Here is a 16,282-nt window from a genome sequence, read left to right as displayed (position 1 = left end):
TCCTGGATTTAATTGGCAGGGTCTATCATGTGAACTTCATTCCCCTGGACACCTCTCATTTCAACTCATTCAAGGCAGCCCTGGAGTCAAATGTACGATCTGAAATGGCAGCAGGACCTCAAATGCCATTATGACAGGCCAAGCCCTGACTATTACATTCTGGAAGCTATTGATAGCCAGCAAATTTCTGATTCCAGTTGTCAGGGGTTAAAATTTTTCTGAATATATATGTATTTTAAAACATTCAGAAACTTTAAAAAAAAAACTATATGAAACTGAAAGAAGTATATTTTATGTGTTCAGTTTTTCAAACAATAGAAACTAAAAATACTGTATATTTCAGCCCACAAGTAGAGTCATGAAAGCCTAAAAAATTCTCAAAAGTGGGGGTCAACTTATGTGGTGGATACTCTTTTGAGGCCATAAATTCACCGGGAAAAAAAACAGATTTACGTCAATTTGGCATACAACTCAATGCTAGAAGCACTTCCCCACCGCTGTTACCACTGCTCCCCAACACCTCCCCACTGCTAGACGCTGCCCTACCTGGGACCCTGAGGTCACTGTTGCTTCTCCTGCCTGGTAAGCTCTTGTCAGGAGCACAATGTCAATGTTCCAGCTCCGTGGGCCATTGGCCACTGCTGCCTGTTAAGCCAAGGTTTCTGATCCCGCTTGGAGGACGATGTTGCTACTTCAGCTCTGTGGGCCATCACTGTTGCTGTCCGGTAGGCCGAGGCCTTTTTTTTTTAACTTGTTTAATTTACAGCTTTGCTACTTGCGTTTGGGTTTTTTTTTAGGTTGTTCCTGGGAGTCCCAAAAATGGGGGTCGACTTATACACCGAATATACCATAAAACCCTTAAAATTAGGCTGAAAAATGGGGGTCAACTTGTACACCAGTCAACTTGTTTGCTGAAATATATGGTAACTTAAAAACAATGTCGTTCTTCACTTCAGTCCTGCAATCCTCATTGAGAATGCTGGAAAATCCCAGCAAGCCGCAGGTTTCTTGCTGAACTCTGAGGAGTGAGGCACAGGCAGAAAATAATCAGCGAACAGTGCCCACCAAATTTGGAACTTGTGTGGTGTGCGAGAATCTTAACACTCCTGCTCAAATGTTGGCCAGTGAATGAACTGTCGTTATGGGCTCTAGCAGACAAAGACACTGGTTAGTAATAGGATTAAAGCAAATAAAGTTTGGTTCTATCATTCATAATCCTACTGTTGGCCAGTGAATGAACTGTCGTTATGGGCTCTAGCAGACAAAGACATTGGTTAGTAATAGGATTAAAGCAAATAAAGTTTGGTTCCATCATTCATAATCCTACTGCCAGGACTGATGCCAATTTTGGTTATAAGGCCATCTCCACAAGCATGTTTTTACATTTGGAATTGTGGCTCTTGGCTGTAGGATAGAAAGAGAACTTCTGCTAAGGCATAGAATATTGCATCTATAATTTGAGTCCTCTCTAAATGACTTGTATAATAATAGCTTATTATTTGCTGTTGAGCCATAGTGTTTGCTTCAGTAACATTGGATTGTGGAGGTAAGAGCTGATCCCACTCCTATCCATGAATTTTTTTTAAATTTAAACATACACCATAATAACAGGCCATTTCAGCCCACATGTCTGTGCCTCCAAATGACACCCGATTAACCTACACCCCGGTTCAGTTTGAATAGTGGGAGGAAACCAGAACTCCGAGGGAAAACCCATGCAGACACAGGGTGAACATCCAGGCATTGCACTAACTGCAACGCTGTACCCACCCAGAAAGCAGCCTGTCGACTGAGTTTAGGATTGGGATCAACTCCTGCTGATCTCATTGGTGAAATATTACATCACCTACCTCCAAAAAATAGTAAGTAAATGTGATAATGAAAAATTGCAGCAATGGATCTGTCAAGAAGGGAAAGAAAAGAAATAAGGCAAAAGGTCAGGATTAAATTAAGGGAGAAAAAAAGGATGAGCACATCTCCCAAACTAATCCTATCATTGAGGTTTGTCTGTCAATACAACCAAGACTACATACTTCGAATTCTAAGTGCATCAACTTCATGGAACATTCAGTTACACGTTCTGTGGAATGATTCTTGGATGACATCCACATAATTTTCAGTCCAGGGCTCTTGGTTTATTTCCACGGAGCCCTTCCATGTGTGATAGCATAGAAAAATCCTGGAAAATCTATCAATTCAAAAGAAACTTACTTTAAAAGAGGGGCAGATTTTTAAAATTTGTTTGGAAAATTAAAAGGTCATTAGAAATTTGCTGGATTATTATCTAATTTGTTTCATGATTGATTTGTCTGTACATGCTTTCTCATAAAGCTGAATGGATCATATGGCAAGTTGCCACGTCTTGAGCCGTATAATAGACTGCATTGTCTAAGTAAACATGCTTGGCTGGACAATTTGCCACACACTATTAAAATTCACTGTATGCTATATTGATGCTGGTCAAAAGACAGTGTGTGGTTTAGTAGGACAGAAATGGATTTTAATTAGACCTCTAGTGGCTACCCTAATTAACAAAAATGGCTTTTCATTTTTTTCAACCACACAGTTCCAAAAGATGGTCTGAAAAGTCAAGCTTCATTTGATGAGATGAGATTGAATTATATCAAAGAGCTGAGACGAGTTATCGCAAGAAATGAAAATAACACGGGACAAAACTGGCAACGGTTTTATCAGTTGACCAAAGTCCTAGACTGTATGCATGAGGTAAGTCACTGAAAATAACATTGTAAGAATATAGGATTTCACATTTTTTATCCTCATTGTTACAGGAGTTTGTATGGAGTCCTTCCATACACAGCCCCTTACACCTCAAACAGTTACTCCGGATCACATGTGGTAATTCTGTTATACAGAATGGATGCTTGCACATTATCATAGATAAGTTTTAGAGTTAAAATCAAAGAATAATTTTGAGGAATCCTCATTATTGGGTCTGTTATTAAAAAGGTCTAGAAAAGTGGATTGCACGAAAACCAATAAGGTCGGGTCAGATAGAGCAATGAGCTCTCTGAACTCTTCTCCATTAATAATGGCGTGAAGCAAGGCTGCGTTCTCGCACCAACCCTCTTTTCAATCTTCTTCAGCATGATGCTGAACCAAGCCATGAAAGACCTCAACAATGAAGACGCTGTTTACATCCGGTACCGCACGGATGGCAGTCTCTTCAATCTGAGGCGCCTGCAAGCTCACACCAAGACACGAGAACAACTTGTCCGTGAACTACTCTTTGCAGACGATGCCGCTTTAGTTGCCCATTAAGAGCCAGCTCTTCAGCGCTTGACGTCCTGTTTTGCGGAAACTGCCAAAATGTTTGGCCTGGAAGTCAGCCTGAAGAAAACTGAGGTCCTCCATCAGCCAGCTCCCCACCATGACTACCAGCCCCCCCACATCTCCATCGGGCACACAAAACTCAAAACGGTCAACCAGTTTACCTATCTCGGCTGCACCATTTCATCGGATGCAAGGATCAACAACGAGATAGACAACAGACTCGCCAAGGCAAATAGTGCCTTTGGAAGACTACACAAAAGAGTCTGGAAAAACAACTAACTGAAAAACCTCACAAAGATAAGCGTATACAGAGCCATTGTCATACCCACACTCCTGTTCGGCTCCGAATCACCTACAGCTCCTAGAACGTTTCCACCAGCGTTGTCTCCGCTCCATCCTCAACATTCATTGGAGCGACTTCATCCCTAACATCAAAGTACTCGAGATGGCAGAGGCCGACAGCATCGAATCCACACTGTTGAAGATCAAACTGCGCTGGGTAGGTCACGTCTCCAGAATGGAAGACCATCGCCTCCCCAAGATTGTGTTATATGGCAAGCTCTCCACTGGCCATCGTGTCAGAGGTGCACCAAAGAAGAGGCACAAGGACTGCCTAAAGAAATCTCTTGGTGCCTGCCACATTGACCACCGCCAGTGGGCTGATATCGCCTCAAACCATGCATCTTGGCACCTCACAGTTCTGTGGGCAGCAACCTCCTTTGAAGAAGACTGCAGCGCCCACCTCACTGACAAAAGACAAAGGAGGAAAATCCCAACACCCAACCCCAACCAACCAATTTTCCGCTGCAACCGTGTCTGCCTGTCCCGCATCGGACTTGTCAGCCACAAATGAGCCTGCAGCTGCCGTGGACATTTACCCCTCCATAAATCTTCGTCCACGAAGCCAAGCCAAAGAAGATGTAAAAGTAATGAACACTTGTAACTAAATAAGCTCTCAGCAAAAACATAGTTGAGAGAAGGGCAAGAGTGGCAGCTCAGTGTTCCAGGGTCCCGATGTTCTTAGGTAGGGGATAGTCTAGTGAGGCTATATGGGTGGAATTTAGAAACAAGAAGGGAATGGTCATTTTGATCGGGCTGTATTTTACCTCACAGGGAATTGGAGGAGTAAACGTGCTGGAAAGTTGAAGATAGCTGTAAGTATAGTAGTATTGCTGGGAGATTTAAACTTCCCTAATTTTGACTGGGGAAATTGAGTGTTATTTGTAAATTGTGTCCAAGAAAACTTCAATCAATGCATTAAGGGCCTTGCCAGAAAGATTTTAACACTGGTTCTTCTCTTAGGAAATGAGAAGTAGGCACGTGACCAAAGTGATAATGGGGGAAATCTCTCCATGAGTTTTAAAGAAGTTAAAGTGAAAATTAGGACTGTTCTACCTTAAAATACCAAACTGGAACGTCCAATTTGGCAGGAAATCGCAAAAGTTGATTTGGAGAGGATGTTTGCGGGGGGTGGGGGGGGTGGTGGAGGGAGAACAGCTGGGAAGTGGGATGTTGTTAAAGGTGAGGTAGCAAGAATTCAGACACTACATGTTCCTGTTGGGTTAAAGGACAAGGCTGGTAAGTTTATGAAACATTATTTAACAAGGGATATTGAAGCTCTGGTCAGGAAAATGTAGGAGGCATACATCAGTGTCAATCAGTCAGGAAAACCTTGATGAATGTAAGTAGGAATAGACTAAAGATGGAAATCAGAAGAGCTAGAAAACATACAACAGAGCTTGAAGGCAGGATAAAGGAAATTTCGTGTGTACATTAAGAGTAAAAAAGGTGGCTAAGGAGAGAATTGGTCAATTAAAGATCAAGAGGGCCCTCTTTGTGTAGAGCCATGAAAAATAAGTGGGATTTTACAGTGATTGGACAGTGAAGAAGAATATTTAAGTTTACTACAAAGGTGAGATATTGCATTCTGGTGAGTCAAACCAATGTAGGACTTGCACATTAAATGGAAGGCCCTGGAGTGTGTTGTAGAATGGAGAAACCTAGGGATGCAGGTGCATAGTTCCCTGAAAGTGGTGACTTGGGTGAACAGAGTGATAAAGTAGGTGTTTGGCACTTCATTGGGTGAGGCATTGATTACAGAGGAAGGGGCCTCATCATTCAGCTATCCAAGGCTTTGGTACCAGCATACTTGAAATTTCTGTCTGAAGTTCTGGTATAAGACAGGCATCAATATGTTAGAAGGGTGTGCAGAGGAAATTCACTAGGATGTTGCCAGAACTAGAGGGCTTGAATTATGTGGAGAGATTATATAGGTTGGGTCTTTATTCCCTGGAGCATAGAAGGCTGAGGGAGTGATCTTATAGAGGTTTATAAAATCACGAGAGACCTAGATGAAGATAATGCTCACACTATTTTTCCAAGGGTAGGGGCAGATGAGAGGGGAAGGATTTTAAAGGAACCCAAGGAGCAATTTTCACTGAGGGGGCCAGATTTGGATAAAGGTGCCAGAGAAAACTAGAATCAGGCACAATTTCAATGCTGAAAAGTTGTTTGGATAAATATATGGAAGATAGGAAGGGTTTAGAAGGGCCAACTGCAGGCAAATAGAACTAACCTAAAATGCCAACTTGAAATCCTATCAGCTAAAAACTATACTTGTATTAATTAGAGTATTGAAGAGTATGAAACGGAAGAACCCATAATCATGTTTGCACAAAACAGTTCTGACACAACAATAAATATCCAAGTCAAAATAAATTTATTCAAAATCATTATAATCCATTACTAAAACTTGATCAAGTCAGAAGCATAATTAAAATATGCAGTTTTATACACCAGAATGCTTTGGTTAATTGTGTTTGCATGAAATGCTCTAACCACCACTTTATCAAATCATTTGGTAATAAGCATTATACAGGGTGATTTTAAAATCAAAAATAATCCCATCAGTTGTAGTAAATGTTATATTTAGCAATTCCTCTGACAGTAACAGCTTCTGCCACATGAACTTGATGGTGGACAATGATGTGCGATGTGGCGTCCATTCCCCGATCAGCAAGATTTTTATTTTTAGTGCACTTTTTTCCTTTGGAATCCATTAACAACATTATTAATGTATTATACAAGTTGCAAACCCAAGATGTATCAAATGCTGCAGCTTTTTGTGGCCTTGTTAAATCTTTAACTAGAAGAAGCAAGAAGTCACAACTTTGGCGATGGAAATGAAATGCTTTTTTCAAAATTCTACTAAAATGTTTCCCAAATTAAACCAATTAGTTGGTTCAATCTCAAGCCTGAGACTGCAATTAAGTATTTTTGTAGTCTGATGACAATTAAAGTTAACAAAATTGAGGCTAAAAGATTTTTTAATTATTTATTATGACTGGTGGCAAAAATTAAGAATGTTGCCATCAATGGACTCTGCTTTCGACCAGCACAGTGCCCACAATGATCTCTGCAGGAAAGTCTATGATGTAGCATGGGGTAAGAGTGAATTTACCAATGCAAGTGACTATAAAGCCTCCATGCAATAATTTTCTCTGGATTTTAACAAAATACATTACCAGAGCAATTTGTGAATATACAGTATGTGTAAGCTCCAGTGATGGTCAACAGCTGTTGTTCTACAGTTGGGAGAGAGATTTCTACAGTCAGACTGAATCAATCAAGGAAACATTAAATGCCAGATGTCATCTGTAGAAAGAGATGCCAATATCAAAGATCTAGGACACATACAAATTCATGGATTTACTCTGTGAAAGGAAATGGGATTACATTTTAGTCTACTTTGTGTGCTACTAGGTACAGGAACTCAGCAAAGAGTGATCCGGTGCTTCTGAGGAACCAATGGAATTAGGGATATCTGGTTTCTGATCAGTGACAAGAATAAACATCCTGCCATTGAAAAAGAAGCCCAGGCTATTATTGAAGCTGTTCGATACCGGAGACACTTTCTAGCTGGCAGAAAATTTACTCATCACTGATCAGAAATCTGTAGCCTACATGTTCAGTACTAAACACAAAAGTAAAATCAAGAACGATAAGATGGCACGCTGGCGAATAGAACTCTCAACTTATAATTATGAGATCCAGTACAGACCAGGCAGGTTAAATGATCCCTCTGACGCATTGTCAAGATCTGCTGCTGGTGCTCAGCTGGAGGGGCTAAAAGAGATCCATAGCAGACTGTGCCACCCAGGAGTCATGAGATTCTTCCACTACATAAGGGCTAACAACCTTCCTTACTCTTTAGAAATCAGGAAATTGACTAAAAGCTGTCCTGTTTGTGCAGAATGCAAACCGCAATGCTTCAAAGCTCCGGAGGTCACTCTCATCAAGGCAACCCGACCTTTTGAGAGGATTAGCTTAGGTTTTAAAGGACCGTTACCTTCCAACAACAAAAATGTATATTTCCTTACTGTAATTGACAAATATTCCAGGTTTCCCTTTGCGATGCCTTGCCCTGACATCTTTGTAAGTTACTTGACAGAATTTTCAGCATTTTTGGTTTTCCCAATTACATTCATATCGATAGAGGCTCAGCATTCATGAGCGCTGAACTGCGGTGAGCCCTGCTACAAAGGGGATTGCCACCAGCCGTACCACGAGCTACAACCCGCAGGGCAATGGGCAGGTTGAAAGGGCTAATGTTACAGTCTGGAAGACTGTTAATCTTGCTTTAAAAACACATGGTTACCCTATTACCCGGTGGCAGGAGGTGCTGCCTGAGGCACTACATTCTATTCGGTCTTTATTGTGTACTGCAACAAATCAAACACCTCATGAACATATGTTTGCCTTTCCTAGGAAATCAGGAACTGTGATGGACTGGCCAGCCTGTTTATCTGAGCCTGGAACCGTGCTGCTGAAGAGCCATGCTCGGGCGCGTAAAACTGACCACCTTGTCCAACCAGTTCAGCTACTGCATACCAACCCCAACTACACTCATGTTAAATTCCCAGATGAGATTACTGACACTGTAAATTGAAGTGCCAGTTGATGAAGTAGACAAAGACGATGTGGTCAAACAATAATCATGGCTTTTATAAGCAGAAACTCATGGTACAATAATGAAAGACAATAGGTCCATACACAGTTATACCCAAGGGGAATGTCCTTAACAGCAGAGATAATGCACAGCCAATGTTAGTACAGCAAGGCTAGCCAGAGGGGAGACAGGCAGCTTGGCAGACATTCACCAAAATTACCACACCCAGGCCACATTTATCTTGCTGCTTCACAGGTTTGAACATTCAGAGCAGTACAGTTAGTAGCTTGTAGCTCTGTAATGCAACTGTTGAATTTGTATGCTTTATTTTAAAAAAATGTAGATTGTGATTATACATATTGACAAAGAACCCACTCAGAGGATGAGAGAGAGAGAGCTCCTTGTGTGTGATGTGGCAGTAAAGGAAAAATACCTTTCCAGAAGTATAGAAAGGATATATACAACAGTCAGCATAAAGTTGGCAGTAGCATTGTCTTATAGATAACATGGCTGTTTATTTGCAAGGCTGGACATGGGTTATTTAAGTATGATCACAATTTTTAAATTATCTGGTTTCATTTCCTGAGCTATTTTATGGCCAGTGTGATTTAACCATTTTTCCATTCTCAGCCACCGTGGAGCTGCATTGGGAGCAGATCACAGATACGATGTCTCAGCCTGGGAGGGAGGGGGAGTTGTGCAACCTAGAAGAAGAAAGAGAAAGTTCTACCATGTATAATTAGCATTTAGGAAACTAGACAGGGAGCCAAAGCTTCACATGGTATCAGCTGGATTGTACCCATTGGTGCTTTACAGTCCTATGGCATTTATCAATACTGGAACAGGATCTGTCATCCTGATGAGACTTGGAATTCTGCCACATTTCCTCAAGGCTGCTCTTACCTTGTTTTTTCATGCCTATTAGCACCTTCTTTAACTGTTATTCTCCACGCACTGATTGTAGGCATTCCCAGAGGGACTGATATCCACCTTATAAGGCCATTGTACTGGAGCTACCAATCCATCGACCCTCATTGTGAACCCAGCTTTGTATCACACTGTAGTAAGAAAAAGAATGTTGGAATTGCTAAGCACGATGGGCGAGTGGAGGTGAATGATCTGTTGTGACATTGACATCAGTCTTTTTCACCAAGGCCAAGAAAACCTGAAGAATTGTCAGCTTGTTTGTAAGGATTCCTACACCTCTGTAGAGATCTGTTTTTGACCTAATACATCCTTCCCTTCCAGCTGGTCAGTGGACTGCTGCAGTTCTGCTTCTATACGTTTGTGGAATCAAAAGCACTAAAGATTGAATTCCCGGATATGCTGGTGGAAATCATCAACGACCAGTTGCCAGATGTCACAGCAGGAAAGACCAAATCTCTTTTTTTTCACAAGAAGTGATTGTCAAAGATGAACTTTGCCTTAAAATTTCCTCCTCATGTTTTGCTAGCTTTAAAAATTATTTTAGCAGGCTTGGTGTCCTGTATGTTGCAATACACTAAAGAAAAGCTTAATGAAGGTTTTGGACTGATAAAATACGGTAATGTATCAATGAGATGAAAAGGAATATATTCAAAGGTTAAAAGGAGTTTGGGGAAATGTATTTTTTTGAAAGAAATATATTTTGGCAGGAAAAATTGTAATACAGTCTTTTATAAAAGGTAAAATTTTGTAAAGTGAAATGTTTCTGCATGCATAAAGATCTGACGTTTACAGTGTACTTAAGAAAGGGAAAGTGTGCCTTTTTAGTATCATATCTAATTTAACCATTTTACAGCATTTTCTGCAAATAAACCACAGATTTACTAGCTGAATTATATAAGATATTTCTTCTATTTTGTAATTAATTTCATGTTAACTAATTATTTTCCTCTTTGCTTGTCATTGGTGACTTTTGCTTTGTAACAATATTGCTTTTTGCTGCACTGTTAAGAAGCTTTCCAGGTTCCATCTTTATTGTTTGTGTAGTAGGAATAGGGAACCAATGGATGAAATGGCAAAAAAAGGTGCATATAGCTCACTTTTCTTATATCTTTCCAAACAACAATGCTGAGTAGCAGGGTCAAACCATTCCCTGAGGATCATGTCCTTTCCAATCTCTTTAGAAATCTAATAATTTCTGTGCTTTGCTGTATAGATCTGTATATTATGCTGTTGGAGTCCTGATGTAGCACTTTTGGTAATTCATACACTGTACTTATCCAAATGATATGCAGAATTATAAAAATAGTTCTAAATAAGTTGATTTATATTTCCTTGGAAGCACTTAAGCAGCTACATTTGTGTCAGCAAAGAATATTAAAAATATGATGATTAAGTTACTAAGTATTGTTATGGATTTTTTTTCGTTAATGAAACAGATGCAGTCGTTGAATTACAAGATATACAGGATACTTGATATACAGGAACATACAACAAATCTTTTACCTTTGTAAATAGCCTTGTCTACCACACCAGATGGAAATGTGCCACATGAACTGTTTGTTTTCTTCTGCAACTCAAAAGTAACCAAGAATGGATCTTACACAACATTGGAGATTCAGCCTTCCTTTAGTACTAGATGCCAATTTGATCCTCTGGCTAGGATATTGTCCCCTTGTTATCCGTGGGAATGGTACCAGAGAATTGGAGGGTGGCAAATGTTGTCCCCTTTTTCAAAAAAGGTAGGAGGTTAAGTCCAGGTAAATATAGACCAGTGGGCAAGCTTTTGGAAAGGATTCTTAGAGATAGGATTTATGGGTTCCGTGACGGTCAGCATGGTTTTGTGAAGGGCAGGTCATGTCTCACAAGCTTGATAGAGTTCTTTGAGGAGGTGACCAGATATATTGATGAGGGTAGTGCAGTAGTTGGATGTGGTCTACATGGATTTTAGTAAGACATTTGACAAGGTTCCACATACTAGGCTTATTCAGAAAGTCAGAAGGCATGGGATCCAGGGAAACCTGGCCATGTGAATTCAGAACTGGCTTGCCTGTAGAAAGCAGAGGGTTGTAGTGGAGGAAGTACATTCATATTGGAAAGTTGTCTAGTGTAGTCCCTCAAAGTTCTGGAACTTCTGCTTTTTGTGATTTTTTTTTATTGATGATATGGATGAGGGGGTAGAAGGGTAGGTTGGCAAGTTTGCAGATGTGACACTGTTGATGGTGACGAAGTGGTACACTTTAGAAGGACAAACTCCAAGGCAGAGTGCAGGATTCTTGGTACTGTGGAAGATGAGAGGGATCTGGTGGGGGGGAGAGGGGTGGTCCACGTCCACAGATCCCTGAAAGTTGCCTCACAGGTAGACAAGGTAGTTGAGAAAGCTTATAAGTCGACGGATTGAGTTGAAGAGCCGTGAGGTAATGATACAGCTCTACAAAACTCTGGTTAGACCACACTTGGAGTACTGTGTCCTGGTCAGCTCATTATAGGAAAGACGTGGAAGCATTGGAAAGGGTGCAGAGGAGATTTACCAGGATGATGCCTGGTTTAGAGAGTGTGCATTATGAGCAGAGATTAAGGGAGCTGGGGCTTTACTCTTTGGAGAAAAGGCGGATGAGAGGAGACATGAGGTATACAAGATATTAAGTGGAATAGATAGAGTCGGCAGCCAGCCCCTCCATCCTAGGGCACCACTATTCAATACAAGAGGGCATGGCTTTAAGGTAATGGGTGGGAAGTTCAAGGGAGATATTAGAGGAAGATTTTTTTTTAATCCGGAGAGTGGTTGGTGTGTGGATTCATTGCCTGGGTCAGTGATGAAGGAAGATACATTGGTGAAATTCAAGCATATGGAGGAATTTAAAGTGGAGGGTTATGTGGGAAGCAGGCTCTAAAGAATGGCACAACATTGTGGGATGAAGGGCCTGTATTGTTCTATGTCGGTGTTGAAGTTCAGTACAGAGGCTGCATAGTATTAGTACCTAGGACTTTCATTTGCTTTCTTACAACAACCGGATGAATGAGTTGCTGAGTCATTTTCTGTCTTTTCTACTGATTTGTTGTGACAGATTTGAAGGAGGAACTCCCCAAGTGGGGAGCCTGAAACTAAAGGGTACAGGTTTAAGGTGAGAGGGCAAAGAAGTGAAAGGGACATGAGACAATTTTTTTCATACAGAGGGTGTATTGATCGAATTGTTAAAGGTCTTGGTGAAACCAGGTATAATTATGACATGTCAAAGACATTTGGACAAATGCAAGGAAAGGAAAGGATTGGAGAGATATGGGCCTTGAAGGTAAGTAGGACTCACTCAGGTAGGCAACTTGGTTAGCATGGATGTGCTTGACCGAAAGAGTTCATAAAGCTGGTCACTTTCCTCCTCTCAACAGTTTTCATTGTTTCTTCTCAACATTACTATTCCAATATAGGTTCAACCTTGCACCCCCAGTGAAAATCCAGGTAAAATCAAATTCTTTTAAAATATTTTATTGGTATTTAATAGATAAATAATTGACCAATACAATTATATAATGTGCAATATATTTAAAAATAAAGTTGGTTGCAATTTAAAGTGGTCCATAGAGTACATATGTCCAAATTTAAACTATCTCATTTTTATTCAGCTATAAATCTTCGATGTGATAGATGCAAAATTGCTGATGCTTCTTTGATCCCTATGTTCTGGACTTGCTCAAGTTTAGAAAAATGTTGGAAAGATATTTTACAAACATTATCGGTGGCTCTTAAGGTCAAATTATAACCTTGCTCTTTTTGGTCTATCTCAAGATGATGAAGTCTTACTGACTCCAACTCAAGGTCAAATTGATGTTTTACTTCTGTGGCAGCCAGATGTGCAATTCTGATTAAATGGAAATACATTATTCCAACTTCACACACACAATGGCCAAATGATATTATGTCTTATCTAAGTTTAGAAAAAAAATTAGATATGCTATTAAATATTCAAAAATTAGCTTTCAAAAGACAAGGGGCTCATTTATGGACTATTACTGTATTCTAAAGAGTTAGAGAAGTCAAAGTACTTTAGTGCTGTCAAATTCCATGTTGACATCACTTGATTTTTCACACATTTCTTAACCTTAATGGGATATTGGTGGGAGGGATCCTTTTTTCTTTTTAAACTATTTAATATAACAGATAATGGCTTTGCTCAACCATGAATAATACAACTTTTGATTTTTAAAAATTATTACAGAATGAGAAGGAAAGACAATTATATATCTTTTCCTTTTAAAAAAATCTATAATTCATTTGAAAAAAACTTTTAACTTTATTTTTCCTTTATTTCTTTCTTTTGGGTTGATTTTCTTTTTGTTATATTTTACTACATTATTACCAATGTGCATTAGACCTTTGATTTATTTATATTTGAAATCATTTTCCTAAAATTTTTTTCATCAAAATAAACGGTTAAATGGTTAAAATCAAATTCTAAATCACTTCTACTTCATGGTATCCACGCCAGTAGCTCTGCATTTTTTTCAGATCCCACAACTCTCCCCAGGTCTGTCGCTCCTCAGTCACATAAATCTTCAAGCTCACCGTCTTTTCCAAATTTTTTAACTTGTTTTGCTCTACCCTGGTTTTCATCATTTTCAACAAATGCAGTAAATTTTTTCCCAAAACTCACTGCTTCCTTGCATCACTTTGGCTTTGAGACACTTCTTAAAATATTTGTTTTTAACATTTGACAACTTTCCAGTGAGGGTTGTTCCTCTTCATTCTATCACATATATTTCATTTATGCACACGCACACATATGTATGTACAGTATAAATGATTACATCAACATATAGAACACAGTTAAAAGGGTTTAGTTAATTCCTCTTTCATGGAAACTCAAAATGGGAGATGGGAAAAAGTAGGAAAACGAAAGTATAATGTTGTGGCTGTGTGAGCAGTGGAAGAAACACAGCCACCACGTTGAGGGTCGTTAACGACTGCTTTTATTCAAATTCAGCCCGCCCCTTTAAGGGCAACATGAGCTCAGTCACCTGGTGCATTGTGACATCATAATCGCTGCCCAGGGTGCGCGCTGGAAGGGATGCTGGAGTCAGAGAGAAACCTCTGACGACGCCATTTCCCCATGGCTGCCCCACCACGTGGCAATACAAGCAGGGCCGGTTCGCCATGAGGATGTGTGCCGCTACACAACCCCCCCCCCCCGCCCACAGAACCGGCTATGCTTCCTGTCGCTTTGGCATTGCCATCTACACCAGCTGTGATAAGTCCAGATGGGCCGCTTGAAGGCGGCCCACCTTAAAAAGTTCCTCTCTCCCCCCATCATCTAGGGTGAAGGTTCCACCAGACCAGTGCAAAACTTTGTATGACCCCTCATACGGTCGCTGTAGTGGTGCATCTTGTGGTCCCCTCTGCACAAAAACTAAGTGGGCTGTCAAGCTCTTTGGGGAGATGAAACGGCCTGGTGCCGGAGGTGGGGGAGCTAGGGAGGCTAGTCGCCTGCATAGGTCCGCCTGCAGGTTTTTATCAGTGGCCATGGGGTTAGGGTCTGGGCCAAAAAACTCACTTGGCAGGGAAAGCAGTGTACAATAGACCACCTCCACTGCTGAAGCCTGCAGTTCCTCCTTGGGTGCTGTCCTAAACCTGAGGAGGACCCAGGGTAGTTCGTTTGCCCAGTCTGGTTCAGAGATCCTGGCCATAAGTGATGCCTTCAGGTGCCTGTGGAACCTCTCCAACAACCCGTTGGACTGCGGGTGGTATGCTGTGGTGTGGTGGAGCTTGACCCCCAGGAGCTTCGCCATCTGAGTCCACAGGGCAGACATTAACTGTGCCCCTCTGTCACTAGTGATGTGCGCCGGGACTCCAAAACGAGCGATCCATTGGGTGACCAGTGTCCTGGCACACATCTCCGCGGAGGCTTCCTTAATTGGGACTGCCTCCGGCCACCTTGTGGCCTGATCCACCACCGTGAGGCAGTAACGAGCCTCCTTGGACACTGGCAGGGGCCCGACAACATCAATGTGGATGTGTTGAAATCTGGGAACTGCCGGGTTGAAGTTCTGGATGGGGGTTCGCGTGTATTACTGGACCTTGGAGGTCTGGCACCTGGTACAGTTCCTGGTCAGTTCCGCTATCTCCTTCTTCAGCCCGTGCCACACAAGCTGCTCCGTGACCATCCACATAGCTGTCTTTACTGCTGGGTGAGCGAGGTCATGGATCAGACTGAAGACCTTCGCCCTCCAGTGTGGTGGGACCATCGGGCGCATTGTGCCTGTTGAGACATCGCAGAGCAATGTGTCCGGGCTGCTGGGCACCCGGACATCCTTGAGTTTGAGGCCCGAGATGGCGGTCCGCAAGGCCTGCGTCTCTGCATTATTCCTCTGTGCCTGAACCAGTTGCTCGTAATGCAGGCTGGGTGCGAGAGTGTTGATGGCTGGACGGGAGAGTGCATCCGCCTCTACATTGTCCTTGCCGGCTCTGTGTCGGATGTTGGTCGTGAACTCAGACACGTGCGAGAGGTGGAGTTGCTGGTCTGGCGGACCACAGATCCTTGGCCATCATCAGTGCTTGAGTGAGAGACTTGTGATCCGTGAAGGTTGTGAACAGCCTGCCCTTGAGGAAGTAGTAGAAATGGCAGATGGCCAAATACAGCACCATGAGCTCCTGGTCGAATGCTCTGTATTTGAGCTCCGGCGGGCGCAGCTGCTTGCTGAAAAAGCCAGCGGGTGCCATTATCCATCAAGTCCACTGTTCCAGAACCCCCCCCACTGCCGTAGCTGAGGCATCCATGGAGAGGGCTGTGTGCGCCTCCGGTAGCAGGTGCACCAGCAGCGTGGCACTGGCTAGAGCCTCCTTTGTCACAATGAAAGCCCTGTCCGTCTCCTCTGACCACGATAAAGCCTTTTCTTTGTTGGTCATGAGCACGAAAAATGGACGCATGGTGCGTGCGGCTCCAGGGATGAAACAATGGTAAAAGTTCACCATCCCCACAAACTCTTGGAGGCCGTTTAGAGTGGAGAGTTTAGGGAATTGTTGAACAACCGCTACCTTCTCCAGCGCCGGCGTGGCCCCAGCCGCCGAAATGGTGTGCCACAGGAACTGCAGCAACTCCTTGCAGAACTGGCATTTGGCTGCGTTGA

The 16,282-nt window shown here is 42.0% G+C and overlaps 1 protein-coding gene across 5 annotated transcripts in view; it reads left to right on the top strand.

Annotated features, from left to right (window-relative positions):
* The window catches only part of nr3c2 (nuclear receptor subfamily 3, group C, member 2), a 435,445-nt gene extending 424,882 nt beyond the window's left edge, over nt 1-10,563 (top strand). For 4 of the 5 annotated variants that reach the window (XM_069926407.1, XM_069926406.1, XM_069926405.1 and 1 more), the window contains 2 exons: nt 2,567-2,724; nt 9,488-10,563. In XM_069926407.1, the coding sequence (XP_069782508.1) occupies nt 2,567-2,724; nt 9,488-9,643 (314 nt within the window). In that variant the 3' untranslated portion in view covers nt 9,644-10,563. Of the gene's footprint in view, nt 1-2,566; nt 2,725-4,404; nt 4,446-9,487 lie in introns of all 5 variants that reach the window. The other variant, XM_069926408.1, reaches the window with a different exon arrangement.
* Nucleotides 10,564-16,282: the final 5,719 nt, after the last annotated feature.

This window comes from Narcine bancroftii, chromosome 3 (genome assembly GCF_036971445.1).
Source record: "Narcine bancroftii isolate sNarBan1 chromosome 3, sNarBan1.hap1, whole genome shotgun sequence".
NCBI classification, from domain to species: domain Eukaryota; kingdom Metazoa; phylum Chordata; class Chondrichthyes; order Torpediniformes; family Narcinidae; genus Narcine; species Narcine bancroftii.
Note: the sequence above shows the minus strand (reverse complement) of the source record. Positions and strands in the feature narration are given on the sequence as shown.